Here is an 18,819-nt window from a genome sequence, read left to right as displayed (position 1 = left end):
CTACTAGCCTTGGAGTACATGACATGATGAAGCATCAAAGAAGGCCATTAGTAGAGGTCTGATGTTCTCAAAGGCAAGGGAGCTGCCACCATATGCTCAGTGTTTCAGCATCTATTGCTCCGATTGGCCTGACAACTGGGCAGCTGTTAGATGTTGAGATTTGAACCACCTTATTATTCAAGGGAGTGGGGAGAAGCCTGAAAAGCAGTCATAGTCCAAGCCACAGTATAGATTTCCCAGCATTTCTTGAAATTCATTTTATTAGCCTGCCGTCACTTTAATCTGACTCATGGTTGAAGATGGTAGGCCAGTGGGAATGACAGCAGACTTAGCAGACTGCCTTTTGTTATTCCACTGGGAGTTTCAGAAGGAGGCAGAAGACTTGGATCTAGTCTTGGCTGTTTTGAGCTACCTGAAATCTTTTGATATAATCACTGCTATGTATCTTGGGCAGGGTGGGGAGAAGGGGGTTTGGGGGAGGAGGAAACAGCAACGGTTTCGGTCATTCAAGGACTGGTGAGAGTTCCAGTTATAACTTTCTCATTCTGTGAAGGGGATGAACTGTATGATTCTAGGTGTAGTCTTAACACCCCTGCTCCTCCATCCCCAAGCCTCAGTTCCTCCATCTGTAATAGGGTTGGGGAGGGAGCTGGGGGATTAGCAATGAAAATCATTCTAGGGCAAGTGAGAGTTCCAGCTCTAACATTTTATTCTATGAAGGGAATGAACTAGATGATTCTAAGTGTAACCTTGACATCTACTGCCCTTCCCTTCCTGGGTCTCAGTTTCTTCACCTGTAGAGGTGTAGGGAAAGAGCAAGGGTATCTATAGTCCTTCTCTTAGAGCTGGTGTGAGTTCTAGTCCTAACATCCTAATTCTTTGTGAAGATCCATGTAGTCTAGCCAGCCTTGAGAACCACTGCCCCCCTTTTCACGGATCTCAGTTTCCCCTGGGGTAGGAGTGAGGAAAGAGCAAGCGTAGTCATTCTAAAAGCCAGTTTGATTTGCAGCTCTAACATTTTGATTCTTGGAGTAGACTGAATTTTATTTACTAAGTCTAGCCTTGACAAGCACTGCCCCTCCTCCCTAGGCCTCAGTTTCCCAACTTGTAAGGGGTGATTGGGGAAAACAATAATGTTATAATCGCTCTAGGGCAAGTTAGGTTTCAGATCTAACATTCTCATTCTGTGAAGGACAGATGGAACTTTATGATTCTAAATGGAGCCTCAATGATCAATGCCCATCTCTGGGTCTCAGTTTCCCCACTAATGGGGGTGGTGGCTGGGAAACTAATACTCATTCAGGCAAAGAGAATTCCAGCTCTAACATTCTGACTCCATGAAAGGGTTGAACTTTATGGTCCCACAATGGGGCCAATTGCTACTCCCACCTCAGGCCCCCTCTTCTTCTGCTCTTCCTTTATTTTCTGAGAAGGCATGAGGACAGTGCTGGCTGTCCTTGGAACAGCAGGGCTCTCAGAGTCCTGACATGTCAGGCCTAGATAGATTTTGGACTCAGGCCTCTGTGAGAGAGAGAGAGAGAGAGAGAGAGAGAGAGAGAGAGAGAGAGAGAGAGAGAAGGGGGAAGCTGGTAAAATTATTTGAGAGAACAGTATTAGGATTCAAAAAAAGCAACCAGTTAAGGGAAAGTGTTTAGCAAACATTCTCTCCCTACCGAACTAAATGAAACCTTTTCAATACAAGGTCCATTTAGGTCAAGGAGCAAGCAGGGCCAAAAGAGACAGGCCAGGTTTGTTTTAGGAATTCCCCTGGTGGAGAGGGTGGGGGAGGTATTTGTTAAATCCTTCTCAGAGATGGAAACTGGCAGAGGGGGTTTGTCAAAACCCACTTAGAAAGGCATCCTGCAATAACTTCCCTACTTTATAGATAAGGAAACAGTAGTTCACACAAGGGATCCCACCATATGCCCCACCGCATCAACCATGTTAGTGAGGTGTCTTCTCAGGCTCTTTAGAAACTCAAGCACTTCCATTTTTAAAAAAAAAAATCCAAAGCCATTATATTCAAAATAACAAAGGCAAATTGTAAATCAGAGTTAGTGGCATCGTAATTTATGGTTCAGTTTTGTAGCATATTTATGGTCAGAAGGAGAAAACAGCCCCAGAGAGAAGTGACCATTGGCAGAAGCTGGGCCAACAAACAGGTCTTCTGTCCAAAAATAGGTAGAGTGAACAAAGAGAAAACAGAGACACAGAGGCAGAGAGAAAGACAGAGGGGGAACAGAATGAGAGAGACAGACAGGGGAAGGAATGAGAGAGAGACATGGGAGGGATGAGGAGGTTAGGAAATGAGAGAGAAAGAAATTGAGTTGGAGTGTGTAAAAGGGACCTTAGAGGCTATTGAATCCACAGGTGGTGAGGATCACATAGGTAAGAAATTCTCCTGTGTTCATCTTGGTTGTATTGTGTCTCTTCCTCAATTTCTGTGCCTAGAAAATGAAAGTTGTACTAGACGCTCTGCCATTGAGGTGGGGATCCTGGAGGGAAAGGATGATTTGGGGGTGGGGCAGGGCCGAAGTAGTCATTGAAGAGCTTTCATGTTCCAAGGGGTATGGGCTTGGTCTTGGGTAGACAGGGTTAGTGATGGGCACTCAGTTTTGTCAGAGTTCAAGAAATAATCAGTCATGTATCATAAATTTGCAGATTCTAGAAAGGGTCACCATTACCCTTCCCTTAGAAATATTTTAGACTACTCCCCCTTCATTTTATAGGTTTTAGAAACCTGGGGCTCCGAGAAGGGGGAATAGAATGCACAATGGGTTTAGTTGTACAGTATGATAGTAACTTAAAATATATATAGGCCTGGTCTTCTTATTCCAAGTCCTTTACTGTACCAGGCTGTGTGGGCAGTATAAAAGGGGGAAGGAAATGAAGGGATTTGTGGGCAAATCCCTGGGCCATAGAATCCCCAGGAGCGAGCAGAGCCAGATACAGTGTGTCCCCCAGCCTCACATTAATGGCATGGGACAGTCCTGACACTATTCAAAGATCAGGGCCGTTCTCCTGGCACATTGGTGAGCCCGCTAACGCTTCCTTTGCCTTTCTTTGCCCGATATAGGATTCTTTATCTTTCTGTACTATTGCCTGTGGAGGGAGAATGTGAGGGAACAGTTGCAAAAGTTCAAGTGCTTTGAGAAGCTTTACCTGCATCACAGCTCTGGCAAGACACCTGGGCTAAGTAATGGCTAAGTTGATTTTTTTAACTTAACATATAATTTCTTTCAGAGCCTCTATTGGCACAAATTCAGACTCCTCGTCTTCTTCCCGCATACACTCTTGGTGTTGGGACTTGGACTTGCCCCAGGATCAAGGGCCATGCAAATGAAAGAATGTTTTAATTGCCCACTTGATTGGAATGTAATGTTTCCTTTTTAGTTGGCCCAGAATATATGGGAGACAGCGGTTGGGCCTCCATCTCAGATGAGCTCTCAGGATCGCTCTTGATCTGTTTTGTTTGAGCTGGACCTTCTACTACTTCTATTGCAAAATCTAAAGGGTGAATGCCATAGTAACTCACCAGCACACCTGAAAACAGGTCTTCATGGATGAATGGGCCGGAGAGGATGGCCAAGTCATCCGGAACCATCATCTGGATTGCAATGACACTGTCATTCTGTAATCGTATTGTTGCTTCAATGTCAGATATCATAGAAAATGATGCCATTCAGGGCCCAGCTAATATACAGACTTTTCTCCTGGTCCTTAAGAGAATTTAATTTCTTTGAATGCTTAGTTTTGAGGGGAGCAGCCAAAAGTCCTTTCTTGAACATCAAGCCAACTCAGGAAAAATGCCAGGCACCCCCAGCCAGCCATTTATATTTGCTTGCCCATGCCATACATCATAATACTATCCTCTGTGTCATCACTGAAAATGACTCATTGAGGCCACTAAGTCATGAGGTTAGCATTTTAATTCACATATTAATTTGATAACATTTCAGATGGTAACAGCAGATCTGGGTTAAATTGTAAAGAGAAGCAGAACAGAACACAAAAGAATTGTGAGAATGGATTGATAACACAGTCCGAGGAGTGCACTAAGGCATAGAATCCACCTCTGTCCAGTATCAGGGGCTTTGAATGAAGGCATAATTTGGTCATGAGTTTCCAAAATGGTGAGAAGCATTCCATGCTAATGCTTGGCTTGGGGGTTGGGAGGAAGAGAAAGATAGAAGGGCTCTTGGATGTTTTCTCCTCAAAGTCAATGTTCATTGGGCAGTGGACAGGATTGAATTTGGAGGCAGAGAACCTCGTTTGGAATCCTAGCCTGTGTGGCCCTGGACAAGTCACTGTCGTCTGGGCCTCATGTTCCTCATCTGAAACTTGAGGGGGTTGGATTGGAATCATTGGGTGGTTTCTAAGTTTCATTCCAGGTCTAAATCTATGATCCTATTAGCCTATGACTCCATGACCTCTGAGATTCCTTCCACCAGGAAATCTGGAGATTTTATGGTGGTCCATGTGAATTTAGGCATGGATAAAGCATGTAACCTTGGCATAATTTCATCCAGTACAACCAAGCTGGGTGAGTGAGCTCAAATCATTAACAAACATGTCCTAATAAGGTCATAGACACAGGGTTTCTTTGCTTATAGGGAAAGCTAGCTGAACACTGAGGTAAAAGGACCGCTAAAGTACCTCATGATAATAGGATGTCACTTTCTAGTTTACAAAGTGGTTTCTTCCCAGGCATGGAGCAAAGTAGAACAAAAGGGTTACTACACTCTCCTGGGAGTCAAAGGAACTGGGTTTGAGTCCTGGCTTGGTGGCTGATGTTGCTTTCCTGTTTTCAAATGAAGAAAGCTGTCCAGCACTTTTAATAGAGAGATTGACATCTATACTAAGCAGCAATGTATCATCAGATTTTATGATGATATTAGAAATAGTATGGACCTGGGTCAGGAGAATGGGGTTCAAGACAACTTTTCTGGGCCTCAGGTTCCACCTGTAAAATAAGAATATTTGACTAGATGATTGGGAAATTGCCCCCCTGTTCTGATGTTCTATGTTTCTTAAGATGTTTCATGGATGAATTGACTTCCTCACCCCATTCCCTGTTGTACCCTGCCTGACTTCACTGAATCCTCCCTTATAACAAAAGAAAGCAATTCAACAAAAACAGCTAACAAAGTGATGACATCTGATGTTCTCTGAAACGTTCTGCCCTCAGGGAAGTCCCAGGACCCCCACACAAAGTGTATGTGCAATCATTTGGGGAACCAAGATTAGGTGCTGTAATTAATCTGAGCTCATCAGCCTTTAAGTGTCTTTATAATCATAGATTTAAAGCTGTAAAGGACCTTGAGATCACCTAGGACAAATGTTTTCATTTATAGTGTCATGAGCATGGGTCCACGCTCTTGTGTTCTGACATTCTGTGTTTCAAGGCGCCTCTCTGATCTAAATTCTGACCTTCTGTGTCCTAAGGTTCTTTCTGTCTCATACATTGTGTATTGTTTCCTAGTCAAGGCTGTTAAGCTCAGTTTATTGGTGCTTCTGAACTAATAAGGTACCCATCGAGGTGATGGAGCTTCATAAGGGAAATCTGTTGAAACAAAAACTCCCCAGCCACAGACTATAGCCCTATTCTTGGAAAGCTGGTTGGTAAATCTGTGCTTGGTGGTCATAATTGGATCCGGGTGACATGAGACCATGATGATGTTAGACTGAAAAAACCCAACCCAAGTATGGGGGAGGGACAAGGGGAGTTGGGACAAGGATAAGAGCACCAGAGGTTTGCTTACGTGCTTCCTCTTTCCATTGGTCCTTGTATCTGATGTAGGTTAGTTTAGCGTCCCTCCTGCCTGCTTAACCACAATCCAATTGGCATATTTGTACTTGTGAGCTAAGTGTCAGCAACATCATCAGGATATCAGGTGTTCTAGTTCAACATATATTTGAGGGCTAGTAAAAAAAGCCTGGCCTCCTCCAGTCCGGGTTTAGCCTCCAAGCTAAACCACTCTAACTTGGTACAAGCCATTTTCCTTCTGGGCCTCAGTTTTCACATTTCATAAAATGAAAAAACTGGGCTATTGGTCAATCACCTAGCATTTATTAAGTGCCTACTATGTACCAGGCACTATCATAAGCATTGAGGATACAAAAACAAAAATGAAAATGTTCCTGTTCTCAACAACTTAGGTTATTGGTGGCAACAGTATGTATACATGAAGGTAAATACCAAGTAATATTGGGGGTGAGGAGAGCAGTATCAAAAATAGGAGAATGGGAAAATCTTCATGTAGCAGGTGGCCCTTGAAGTGAATCCTGAAGGATGTTTTTCATTCTAGGAAAATAGGAGTAAGAGGAGAGAGCATATTCCAGGCATTGGGAACAGCCTTGGCAAAAATATGAAGGCTATGGAATGGCATGTACTGGGAGCACCAAGTAGGCCATATTACCAAGGAAGCCATGTTATGAGTAGCCATGTTGCCAAGTAGGCCACATTACCAAATAGCCCAGACTGCCAAAAATTGCAAAGTCCCTAACGTCTGTACTCAAGTGCCCAAGGCTTGGGGAAATAGCAAGAGGACCTAGAGATCCTAAGACAAGGAAGCAAATGGCCTCAGGTGGGATGAAACTCACAGTAGGAATATGGCTTATTCAAAAGAAACAGACTAGGCTAAAGAGGGGGGGTAGTACTGTATATTAAAAAGGTATACTTGTGCCAGGGACCCTAGGCATAGAGAGGCAGGAAGACACAGTGGAGAGCATTTAGGTAAAGATCAGCAGAGGGAGAAAAAATCAATTTTGTGATCAACACTCTTGGACAGAAAAAGAAAACAGATGAGGAGTTCAGGAAACATCACAGACTTAACATAGAGGCCCAGTATGGTAGTAATGGAGACTTCAGTTATCCAGACATCTGCTGGAGCTCTGCCCAAAACAAAATATTAAGGCCTCAAATTGCAGTCTTAGTGGAAATAAGGCATAAGACTATAGCAGAAGGTGATGAAGGACCTTGAAAACATAAGAATCAGTGAAAGAAACTAGAGATGTTTAGCTTGGATGAGAGAAGACTCAGGCTAGGCCTGATAACTATGTTTTTGAAGGGCTGTCATGAGGAAGATAGCTTGGACTCTTTCTATTTGGTCCCAGAGAGCACAACTAGGAGCAACGGAGAAGGGGGAGGGAGACTTACTGGAAAGCAAGTTTAGGCTGGATGTCAGGAAAAAACTTCCTAACAATGAGAACTGTCCCAAAGTGAAATGGGCTGCATTAAGAGGTGATGAGTCCCACTTCCTTGGAGGTCTCCAAGCAGAGGCTGGACAATCACTTGTTGGGTGTGTTGTAGTAGGGGGATTCCTGTTGGGTACGAGTTAAACTAGATGGCACTAGAAGGCCCCTTCCATCTATAAGATTCAGTGCTTATCTGTAGTTTTGTGACCTGGGGTCTATGCCCCTTTACCTCTCTGAGCCTTGGTTTTCTCATCTGTAAAATGGGTGTAATCTACTTCATTGTTGTAAGGCTTCAATGAGATTAGACATATATAAATGGCTTTGCAAAGGTGTAACATGGGAAAATTAATGCTTACACTGTCCACTTCATGGAGCTGTTGTATGCAATAGGCTTTGCAAGCCATGGGAATATCAGCTATTGTTATGGTTGTTATTATCATCATCAATACTTCAAGGATCTATTACTTTACAAGATGATAGATTTATAGAATGAGAATTGACATGGTATAAGTGGCTAGAGAACCGATCCTGGAGCCAGAGGCCTTCGCTTCACATCCCACCTCTGCCATCACTAAGCATGTGGCCTGAGCTTCCGGCAATTCTAAGACTTAACTATGCAGTTATAGATAGGTTGCAATTTGCATCAGTGGAGGGAGTTTCCACAGCAATGAGGATCACAGATCTTGGATGTGTTTGACTGTTCCCAACTTGCTAGAAGGAAAGGCCAGGTCTATTTGTCCCTAAGGGAATAGGAATCATGGGTCACCATACCTAATGGTAGAGTGGATGGCTGTGTAGTGTGATATAAAAGGTGCCACAAGGGCCCATCTGCCCTGAAAGTTCTCTTTCTCTCCTCACCCCTGCTTCAGCTCCAGCCTGAAATTGCCACCATTAGAATTATCAGCTTGAATGAAAGTTCTGTGCCTCTAAAAGGCATCTGTTAAAATGTGTGCATGGTAGGTGTGGGAGGGGTAATTCATTAGCCCCATGGTACCCACTAAAACCTTAGTGTGGATTAATTTCTCAGATTAGAATCATAAGATCAAGGAAGCTGAGGTTGAGGGGCTCTCTGAGGTGATCTAATCTCACCCCACCCCGGACAAGTAGATTAATCAATCCCCTTTTAACATTCTCAACAAGTGACAGCACCAGTGCCCTGCTGGCAGCCCATTCCTTTGATGGACAACTCTAATTGTTAGAAAGAGCATTGTTTTATTGAACTCCAATCTACTTCCTTCTAACTTCTGCCCATTTGTCCTAGTATTGCATTCAGAAGCTTCCAAAGTATAAGAAATGGACTCCCTTTTCCCCGTGGCAGCCCTTCAGATATCTGAAGACAGCAATCATGTTCCCCTTAGGTCTCTTTTGCAGGCTAAACAGCCCCAGCTCCTTATAAGAAGATGTGGTTTAGAATCCCTTCATCCTCCTGGTTATTAAGCATCTTCTGTGTGCAGGGCACTAAGGAAGGGAAGATGAAAATGATGAAGTCGCTTTCCTCAAGGAGACCATAACGTTCTATTTTACAAGGAGAGGGAGGGTGGTAGGGAACGACAAGTATGCTGGTAAGTCTAATATCAGATTCGCCACAATAAGAAGCCGGGGTTGAAGGAGCAAGTGCTGGAACCTTAATTTGTGTTATTAGCATCTTGATAAGTACCATCACTTCCTCAGTAAGTAACCAGGCCTGTTGGCCACAGTAGATCAGTCAGAAAAAACTCAATGATTCTGGCTAGGGAGGGAGCCATGGAAGGCAAAGGAAAGATCCTGACAGATGCTCTGGAACAATTTAGGGAGAAAGAACGCTTTCAAGTGGGCAGGATCCAGGGACAGTGGAGTGTGGAAGGGAGGAGATGGTACTGGACTGAGCCTCTACTGGACATACGTCAGTTTGTCAGTCAACAAGCATTTATTATTCGCTAACTGCCAGGCACTGTGCTAAGTGATGGGGATACAAAGAATGGTAACAACACAGCCCCTGCCCTCAAGGAGTTCACATTCCAGCGGGAGAGACATCATATAAGACAGACGCAGTGTCAATGGGAGGAAATCTCCAAGGGAAGAAAGTAGCATTGGGCCAAGGGGCTGGGAACAGCCTCTTGCAGTAGGTGGGATCTGAGCTGAATCTGGAAGGAAGCCAGGGAAGCCAGAATCACCAGATTTTTTCCAACTGATCTACTGTAGCCAACAAACCTGGTAACTTATTGAGGAAGTGATGGTACTTATCAAGATGCTAATAACACAAATTAAGTTTCCAGCACTTGCTGCGTCTCCCCAGCTTCTTACTGTGGGGCATCTGATAGAGGGGAAAGGAGCATGCAGGAAATCTGAATGACTACACAGATCACCTTGGCTGTGAAGTGCTACCCAGTGAACCACTCAGAAGGCTGATGGGAACTCCCAGATAACTTAGTAGATGACAAGATCTCAGACCTAGAGCAGGAGGAGACCTCAGAGACCATTCAGTCCAAGTTCCTTATTCTACAGTTGAGGAAACTGAGGCCTATAGAGGTTAAGTGACTGGCCTGAGGTCACACAGCTAGCAAATAGCCAAGCCTTAAGCAGTTATTTGAGGGACATAGAATAGGTGACTGGCTCGGGGTCCAAGAGTCGCAAAAAGAAGGTTATGAACCCAGATCTTCCTGGATCCAATTCAGTGATCCATATACAATGCTATGATCTTTAGAAAGCCTAGTGGACACTGCCATGATAGACCATAAAATGATGGATGGGGTTGTAGATTAGAACTAGAAATGACATTAAAAATGATTGGGTCCAACCCCTTCATCTTACAGATGAGGAAACTGAGGCCCAGAGAGGTCATGTAATGTGCTCGGTCACACAAGTAGTAAGTGACACAGCCAGGCTTCAAACCTAGCTCCTCTGATGCCAAATCCCACACTCTTTGCAATGCCCCACCATCCGTTATTTCCAGCATCGCATTTCTTTATTAGTGGAGAACCCACTGGACTTGGAATCTCCTTGTCTCCTCATCTGTAAAATGTGGCTACTCACACACTGCCTAGCACTTGGCCTAGTTGTAAGGAAGTGCTAGGTAAGCTTGGAAGCCCTACAGAAATGGAGCTGCTATTCATTTTGATCATGAAAAACAGTTTAAGTTGATAAAATTCAATTGACCTCAACAAGCATTTATTAAGCACAGAAGTAAATAGAGGGTAATTTGGAGGGGAGAAAGAGAATAAAGGGCTGGAGGAAAAAGGGAGAAGATGAGGAAAGGCTTTGGAGAGACAATGGTACCTGAGGGGAGCCTTGAAGAATGATGACAGACAGAGATGAGGAGGAAGTACATTCCGGGCATTGGGGATGGCTTATCCAAATATGCTGAGGTGGGTGTGGGGAGCGACTGAGGCAGGGGTGTGCTGCTAACATTCTCCATTATTTCCCCCAGTCTAGACAATCAACACAACACCACATCAAGCCCTGATTTATAGTATTTGCAGATTTCTGAGGCACAGTGAAAACTGAACACTGAAAATCTCTCACACTAGTACCACTGGACTAAGACCCTGTTCACAGGGCAGCTCAAATAGAATTGCCTAAACTCCTATGCACAATGCCAAATCACAAGAGGGGTGTGAAAACCACAGAGTACTGTACTGGACTTGGAGTCAGGAAGACCTGAGTTCAAATCCTGCTTCAGACATTTGCTAGCTGTATGACCCTGAGCAAGTCACTGAATCGCTATCTGCCTCAGTTTCCTTATCTGTAAAATGGGGATAATAATACTTCACAGGGTTGTTGTGAGGATAAAATGCTAGATGGTGATGATGATGATGATTACTAAATAAACCTGCACTCAGGTAATCAGCTTAGTGAGGCAGAAAAAGGGCAAGATCTGGAGTGAGAACATCTGGCTTCAAATACCAATCCTGCTGTTTTGACCTGTGTGACCTTGGACAAGTCTCTTGACTTCTCTAGACTTCAATCCCTGCCTCTTCAAAAGGAGGGGCTGGACTAGGATCCACAAGGTCCCTTCCACCTACTTGCCTGACAGCTGCAGGCAAGAAGAATGACTTCTTTTGGCTTTCTTTTTTAGCTAAGAATAATACCCATTTATAGCACAGTACTCTAAGGTTTAACAAGCGCTTGCCTTCTATCAGGTCTTTGAGGTTGATATCACAAGTATTAGTATCCCCATTTTACAGAGGAGGAAACAGAGTCTCAGAGATGGAAAATGATTGGCCCAGGGTCATGTGGCCATTGGATTTGAGACTGAAATTCAGGTCTTCCTCCTCCCAAGTCTGGTTTTCTTTTCAAGACAAACGCACAAGCATCTACCTGTTCTCATCTTTTTGGGTTGTGAAGGGTGGAGGAAAGTGTGTTGGGTTCCCACCCAACTGAATAGATGCAAATCAATGTCCCAAAACGGTAGACAAATGAGGCATGGTGAAAGTGAATTTTTTATGTAGTCATGTGTGAATTTATTAACTCTGAGGAATTTGATAATAGAAGTTGATTTTAGTCTTAATTTTTTTAATTAGATTTTTTTATTTTTAGTTTACAACACTTAGTTTTACAAGTTCTTGAGTTTCGCATGTTCTTCCCTTCCCTCCCCTCCCCCTCACCCCCCAAGATGGCATGCAATCCGATATAGATTCTACATAAACCTTCGCATTAAACTTACTTACGCAGTAGTAAAGTTGCAAAGAAGAATTGTGACCAATGGAATGAATCATGAGAGAGAAGAAACAAAACCAAAAAAAGAGGAAAAAAAAGAGAGCGAATAGTTTGCCTCACTCTGCATTTAGACTCCACATTTGTTTCTCCGGATGTAGCCAACTCATTCCATCATGAGTCCTTTGGAGCTCTCTTTGAGCCTTGTATTGCTGAGGAGAGTCAAATCTATCAAAGTTAGTCCTCACCGAATCAATATGTCTGTGGTTGTGTACAATGTTCTCCTGGTTCAGCTCCTCTCACTCAGCATCATATCATGTAGGTCTTTCCAGGTTATTATGAAGTCCATATGTTCCCCATTTGTTATAGCACAATAGTATTCCATTACATTCATATAACACAACTTGTTTACCCATTCCCCAGTTGATGGACACCCCCTTGATTTCCAATTCTTTGCCACCACAAAAAGAGCTGCTATAAATATTTTTGTACGTACAGGTCCCTTTCCCACTTTTGTGACCTCTTTGCGAAATAGCCCCAGGAGTGGTATTGCTGGGTCAAAGGGTATGCACATTTTTATAGCCCTTTGGGCATAGTTCCAAATTGCTCTCCAAAATGGCTGGATCTGTTCACAACTCCACCAACAATGTATTAATGTTCCAATTTTCCCACATCCTCTCCAGCATTTATCATTTTCCTGTTTTGTCATGCTAGCCAATCTGACAGGAGAGATGTGGTACCTAAGAGTTGTTTTGATTTGCATTTCTCTAATCAATAGTGATTTAGAGCATTTTTTCATATGCCCTTAGATATCTTTAATTTCTTCCTCTGAAAACTGCCTGTTCATATCCTTTGACCATTTCTCAATTGGGGAATGACTTTTATTCCTCTAAATGTGGCTCAGTTTCCTGTATATTTTAGATATGAGGCCTTTATCAGAGACACTAGTTGTAAAGATTTTCTCCCACCTTTCTGCTTCCTTCCGAATCTTTGTTGCATTGGCTTTGTTTATACAAAAACTTTTCAGTTTAACATAGTGGAAATTATCCACTTTGCATTTTGTAATGCTCTCTATCTCTTGTTGGGTCATGAATTCTTCCCTTTCCCATAAATCTGACAGGTAAACTATTCCTTGCTCTCCCAAATTGCTTATAGTATCAGCCTTTATTCCTAAATCATGTGCCCATTTCGACTTTATTTTGGTATATGGTGTAAGATATGGGTCTATGCCCAGTTTATGCCATCTATTTTCCAATTTTCCCAGCAGTTTTTGTGAAATAGTGAATTAATTCTTAACCCAGAAGCTGGATTCTTTGGCTTTATGAAACAGTAGATTGCTATAGTCGTCGACTTCTGTGTCTTGTGTACCTAACCTATTCCACTGATCCACCGCTCTGTTTCTTAGCTGATATCAGGTAGTTTTGAGGACTGCTGCTTTATAGTACAGTTTGATATCTGGTATGGCTAGGCCACCTTCCCTAGCATTTCTTTTCATTAATTCCCTTGATATTCTGGACTTTTTGTTATTCCAGATGAATTTTGTTATTATTTTATCCAGCTCTATAAAATATTTTTTTTGTAGTTTGATTGGTATGCCACTGAATAAGTAAATTAATTTAGATAAAATTGTTGTTTTTATTATATTAGCTCAGCCTAGCCACGAGCAACTGATGCTATTCCATTTATTTAGATCTGACTTTATTTGTGTGAAAAGTGTGTCATAATTATGTTCATATAGGCCCTGGGTTTGTCTTGGCAGGTAGACTCCCAAATATTTTATAGGGTCTACAGTAACTTTAAATGGAATTTCTTTTTCTATCTCTTGCTGTTGGGCTTTGTTAGTAATATATAGGAATGCTGAGGAATTATGTGGGTTTATTTTATATCCTGCAACTTTGCTAAAGTTTTTTTTATTTCAAGTAGTTTTTTACTTGAATCTCTAGGATTCTCTAAGTAAACCATCATATCATCTGCAAAAAGTGATAATTTAGTTTTTTCTTTGCCTATTCTAATTCCTTCAATTCCTTTTTCTTCTCTTAATGCTAAAGCTAACATTTCTAGTACCAAATTGAATAATAGGGGTGATGATGGACATCCTTGTTCCACCCCTGATCTTATTGGGAACACATCTAGCTTATCCCCATTGCATATAATACTTGCTGATGGTTTTAGGTAGATGCTATTTATAATTTTAAGGAAGACTCCGTTTATTCCTACGCTTTCTAGTGTTTTTAATAGGAATGGGTGTTATATTTTGTCAAAAGCTTTTTCTATTGAGATAATCATATGGTTTCTGCTAGTTTTGTTATTGATGTGATCAATTATGCTGATAGTTTTCCTAATATTGGTGAAAGTGATTTTAATCTCTTCAGGAAGCAACCCAAGAGTTAAGGGAAAAAAACACACAAAAATCAGGATTTAAACAGATAAAAATGGAGAGCTATTATTATCACTACAATCAATCAATTAATCAACAACCATTTGTTAAGCCCCTACTATGTGTCAGGCACTGTGCTAAGTGCTAGGGATACAAAGAAAGGCAAAACACTGTCTCCGTCCTCAAGCTCACATTAAAAACTATGTATGTGCAAGTTACATACAAGGTATGTAGGATGTAGTGTTTGAGGGCAAGACAGTAGCAAATAAGAGAACTAGGAAAGGCCTCTTGAAGAAGGTAACTTTGGAGCTGAGCCTTGAAGGGAGCCGGGGTGGGAAAGCATTCCAGGAAGGGACAATAGCCAGTGAAAAGGCATGGAGTTAGGAGATAAAGCATGATATGTGAGGAGCTTCAGCAGAGTTAATATGTCGAGACCATAGGGGGCTTGGAGAGGAATAATGTGTTGACACTGAAAAGATAGAAAGGGGATAAAATATAAAGAACTTTAAATATCAGAGAGGAGTTTGTACAGTATTTGATTCTAGAAGTGATAGGGAGCTATTGAAGTTTATTGAGTGGAGGTGAGCAGTGGAGATATGACATGGTCAGACTGATGCTTTAGGACAATAATTTTTAAAAATTTTATTTTTAAATTTTATTTCAATTTTATTTATTTTAAATATTTAAATAAATAAAATTTATTTTACTTATTTCAAATTTTATTTATTTTTTCAGGGGGTGCAACCAGGGTTAAGTGACTTGGCCAGGGTCACACACCTAGTAAGTGTCTGAGGCTGGATTTGAACTCAGGTACTTTATTTTTAAATGATTTTTTATCTATTTAATATTTTTAGTTTTCAGCAAAATAAGGAGAATTAACATGGACTCCAGGAAGGGGTTAATGCTGGTGCCCTTTGCCTGCTGCCCTCTACACAGGAGGACTGTTCTGAATGGGCAGGACCAACCTTCTTATCCATTTTTTCCTGCCCATCTTCCCCTTTCTTTTGTTTTTCTAAGAGAATTTTAATGATTCTAAATTTTTACTCAAGTAAATTTTACCTTTGTGTTCACTCCTTAAAAACTTTTTGAGAGTGAGAACTTTGAATTTGCCAAAGTGAGTGAAGTGTACTGGAAGACTCAAAGTGTCTCTTTTTGAGATCTATGCATTTTCCCAATTTGCCTTAGTGCCAAATAGTATACCAAATTCTGAACACATTTCACTTAAATTCGAGGGAAAAGTTTCCTGCTTTCTTTCTTTTCTCTCTTCACATTCCAAATTGGCCAGATTTGGAATGGAGAGAGAAAGAAAGAGTATTTTTTCCAACTACTTCCCAAAAGTTTCCAAATCTTATTTCCTTCTAATTTTGATCTGATACTTCTCCAACTTGCTTTTTCCATAAAAAAAAATAAACAAGAAAACATTTTTCTCTCTAGAGATAATGGACATTACAGAGTGTTAGATTACACACTCCACACGGAAACACAAATACAGAACACAGACACAGAGACAGGAAACACAGAGGATTTTTGAATCCTTTACACAAATTGCTCGGCCCTCAGGCATGTAATGGAGGCCAGGTGCCATGCTTTATTGGGGTCTTGAAGACCCTGCTTTTTAAGATGACCTGGGGTAAATCCCTGACTGCAGGGGAAATGTGCCTGTGGTATTCTCAGTCTCTTTCTCCCGATTGCATTTGCCTCATTTCTGCCTGATGATTACCTTAGAATAGGAAAGTGAAAGTAAAGGAGAGGAAAGATTATCGCCCTCCCATCTTCTTAATCCCCATATAAGCCTGGTGGAAAAAAAGGAAAGTGAAAAGGAAAGTGAAAGTTTTTAGTACCGGAGAAAAGATTACTGCCCTTATACCTTAATCTACTATGTATGTCGACTGGAGCCTCCTTTTTTTTTCTTCTAGGGCGTCTCTACTATGGGAGACTCAACTCTTTCAGAGTCTCTGTCCTCTGAACATCTCTGCTTCAGGTTCGTCTGTGTTTGCTCCGAGCATCCCTGTCAGGTCCATTTGCTTTGTCTGTTTAGGGTGTCCTTGCCTCAGGGTCTCTTGTTCAGGTGCCAGTTGCTGCTAGCGGCTGTGGTGCCGAAATGGCCAGAGATGGCCAAATGCCATGGAGAGTGAAAAGAAAAACACAGGCCAGGTGGAAGAGTAAAGAACAGCTCCGTTTATTTAACTAAGGGACAGGGCTTATTTACCTTTTAGGTGAGCAGAATCAACAAATTCACGTGCGAGGCATTTGCATAATGCATGACTGCCTCATGCTTTTGTTCCTCTTTTGCCATAAACAATATTGTGTTAATAGCCCACAGGTGGTATTTAGCACGTTGTGCCATGGGAGTTTTGGAGAGAGCATGTGTGTACTGAGGAGGCTTGAAGAGCCTTCATCCTGAGGAGCACGTGTATGCCGAGAGGGGGATGGAGAGCTCACATGCCGAGTTATCAGCCCAAGGGCAAGAACAGGCCTTTGGCCTGTATCTTATACCAGAATGGACTTTCTCAGAGCTGGCCCTCTACACATGCCTGGAATCAAACAGAGCTAAGGAAGTTCTTTCCTTCTATTAAGAGATATGACATTGTCCCTTTTTTCTTTTAAAGCAAATTTATATTATCAAGAAGTTTTGTAAGCACAATGCTAAATCTATTAGGTAATAGATGGATATTGGAATATATCTGAGTTATTATAATAGAATACAGGAATGAATAGTTTAGAACTTCAAATAATTTAACCTATGTTCATGGCCAAATAAAAATTAAAATAATATAGAGATAACATCCTCCAAAATGAGGAAATGATTAGGCCAAGTGATAAGACAAAGATGTAATGTGATAGATGTCTAATTAAAAAAGGGGGATAGCGAATTTTGAGAAAAAGCAATAGGATCAGATTGATTCCTCTAAGAATTATATACAGATGTGCATGATTGGCTCCAAAATTTATCTATCATAGAAATTCAAGCTATAAATGTATTTTGGTAATAAGATCTCAAATTTGGATTTTTGCATGAAATTGAATAAGATAGTGGTAAAAAGTGAAATTATATTTCCTTTATAAAGTATCTGCTTGATAATTTTAAAAGGATGATGAGTCAATTTTATGGTTGGACCTTCACATTTTAAAAAGAAATCTTATACCAGGTACAAGACTTAGGTAAGGATAGAAGCAGCAAATATATAAACTGAAATATTCTGAAGTTTCAAAAATGGAGAACCAAATTTAAGTGATTGTAGAGATAACAATTGTTTCTAAATATTAGTGGGAATAATTTGGACAAAGGAAAAAGAAGTCTGTGAAATAAAAATACAAATGTAAGGATGAACCCCATAAACTAAGGCTGGGATTTCAAGTTAATTTGTATGTATGTGGAATAAGGTCCTTAAATGTTTCAAAGTGACATAAGAACAAATTGGGAAGTAATACAAATTGTGCAATTAGTTGCTAGAATTAAATCAGAAACATTTTATCTATCATATTTATATGATCCAATTTTTTAAATGCATGCAAGCTATTTAAAACTAGTCTTAAGCATGTTCCTTAAGCAATGTGAGATTATAGTACAGTAACAGATTTATTAAAAATAATTGATTTTGGAACATCTTAGATTACCATAGGACTGGAACTAGTGTTCCTGTATAAGTTAGGGTCTTCAATTCTTGCTAATGGTATGAAGACAATTAGGTCAAGGGCTTGTGAGAATATTATTTTGTTAATACCATACCTGTCTAAAGCTCTGTTAAGAATGGCTTGTTGTTTATTTTGTAAATGCCGTCAAAGAGACATGACATGACTAAAAGTTTATGATGGTCAACATTGTTAATAATGATTGCATTACTTTGTATGCTTTATGTTTAAGTTTTCTTAGTTATCTAATGCGTAAATGTCAAACATGTGACATGCAAATTTCCCCCTCTCAGTGCCAGTCTATTGTGAGCCATCTAAGTGGCTTGGTCTGTACATGACTCAATGTAATTGTGCAGTTTTGTGAATTGTGAGAAAAACTTTATTGTATGTGTTTAAACTTAGCCCTGCGTGGCTGGGAAACCAAAGCATTTCTATGTGCCTTTAGTCAAGGACCTATGTTGTGCTGTTTTTCTCTCAATTATCAAATCATATGTGTTCTGGGAGCCCCTGTCATGTCTGACTACTCCTATAGCTGCCAACTTGTGGATATGGACACCTTGATCCTTCTTGTCACATCTGAGGACTGCCCCTGCTCCCGAGTGGACATCTGAGCCCATAGGAGACCTTGCCTTCTGGTTTCAAAGGACGACTTCAGATGTAGACCTGACCAGACCGGTACAAAGGACAGCTCCCTTTTCTGAGTCCTTGCATTCCCAAGACTGGTTACCTGTATCTTTGGTATCTTTAGCTTATTTTACTTAGTTGCTCTATTTTCCATTATGCTCCCTACCCTGGTCCCCCTTGCAACTTGATCTCTCTGCTTGTTTACAATTAGTTTACAATTACTGCCCATCTCTGGGGATGCCCAACCACAGGAAGAAAAAAGAACCTGAATCCACCTAGATAAGGATTTTTAGAACTTCACCCCTAAGGAAGATAGAGGTTTTTCCATACCTTGTTGGTCTACAGGTGAAGCCTTT

At 41.2% G+C, this 18,819-nt stretch overlaps 1 protein-coding gene across 1 annotated transcript in view; it reads left to right on the top strand.

The window, feature by feature from the left end:
- The window catches only part of ADGRG4 (adhesion G protein-coupled receptor G4), an 81,038-nt gene extending 77,831 nt beyond the window's left edge, over positions 1 to 3,207 (top strand). The window contains 1 exon segment of the mRNA XM_036739811.1: positions 3,077 to 3,207. Coding sequence (XP_036595706.1) covers positions 3,077 to 3,207 — 131 coding nt within the window.
- Positions 3,208 to 18,819: the final 15,612 nt, after the last annotated feature.

The sequence above is a fragment of the Trichosurus vulpecula genome, chromosome X, assembly GCF_011100635.1.
Source record: "Trichosurus vulpecula isolate mTriVul1 chromosome X, mTriVul1.pri, whole genome shotgun sequence".
Lineage (NCBI taxonomy): Eukaryota > Metazoa > Chordata > Mammalia > Diprotodontia > Phalangeridae > Trichosurus > Trichosurus vulpecula.
Note: the sequence above shows the minus strand (reverse complement) of the source record. Positions and strands in the feature narration are given on the sequence as shown.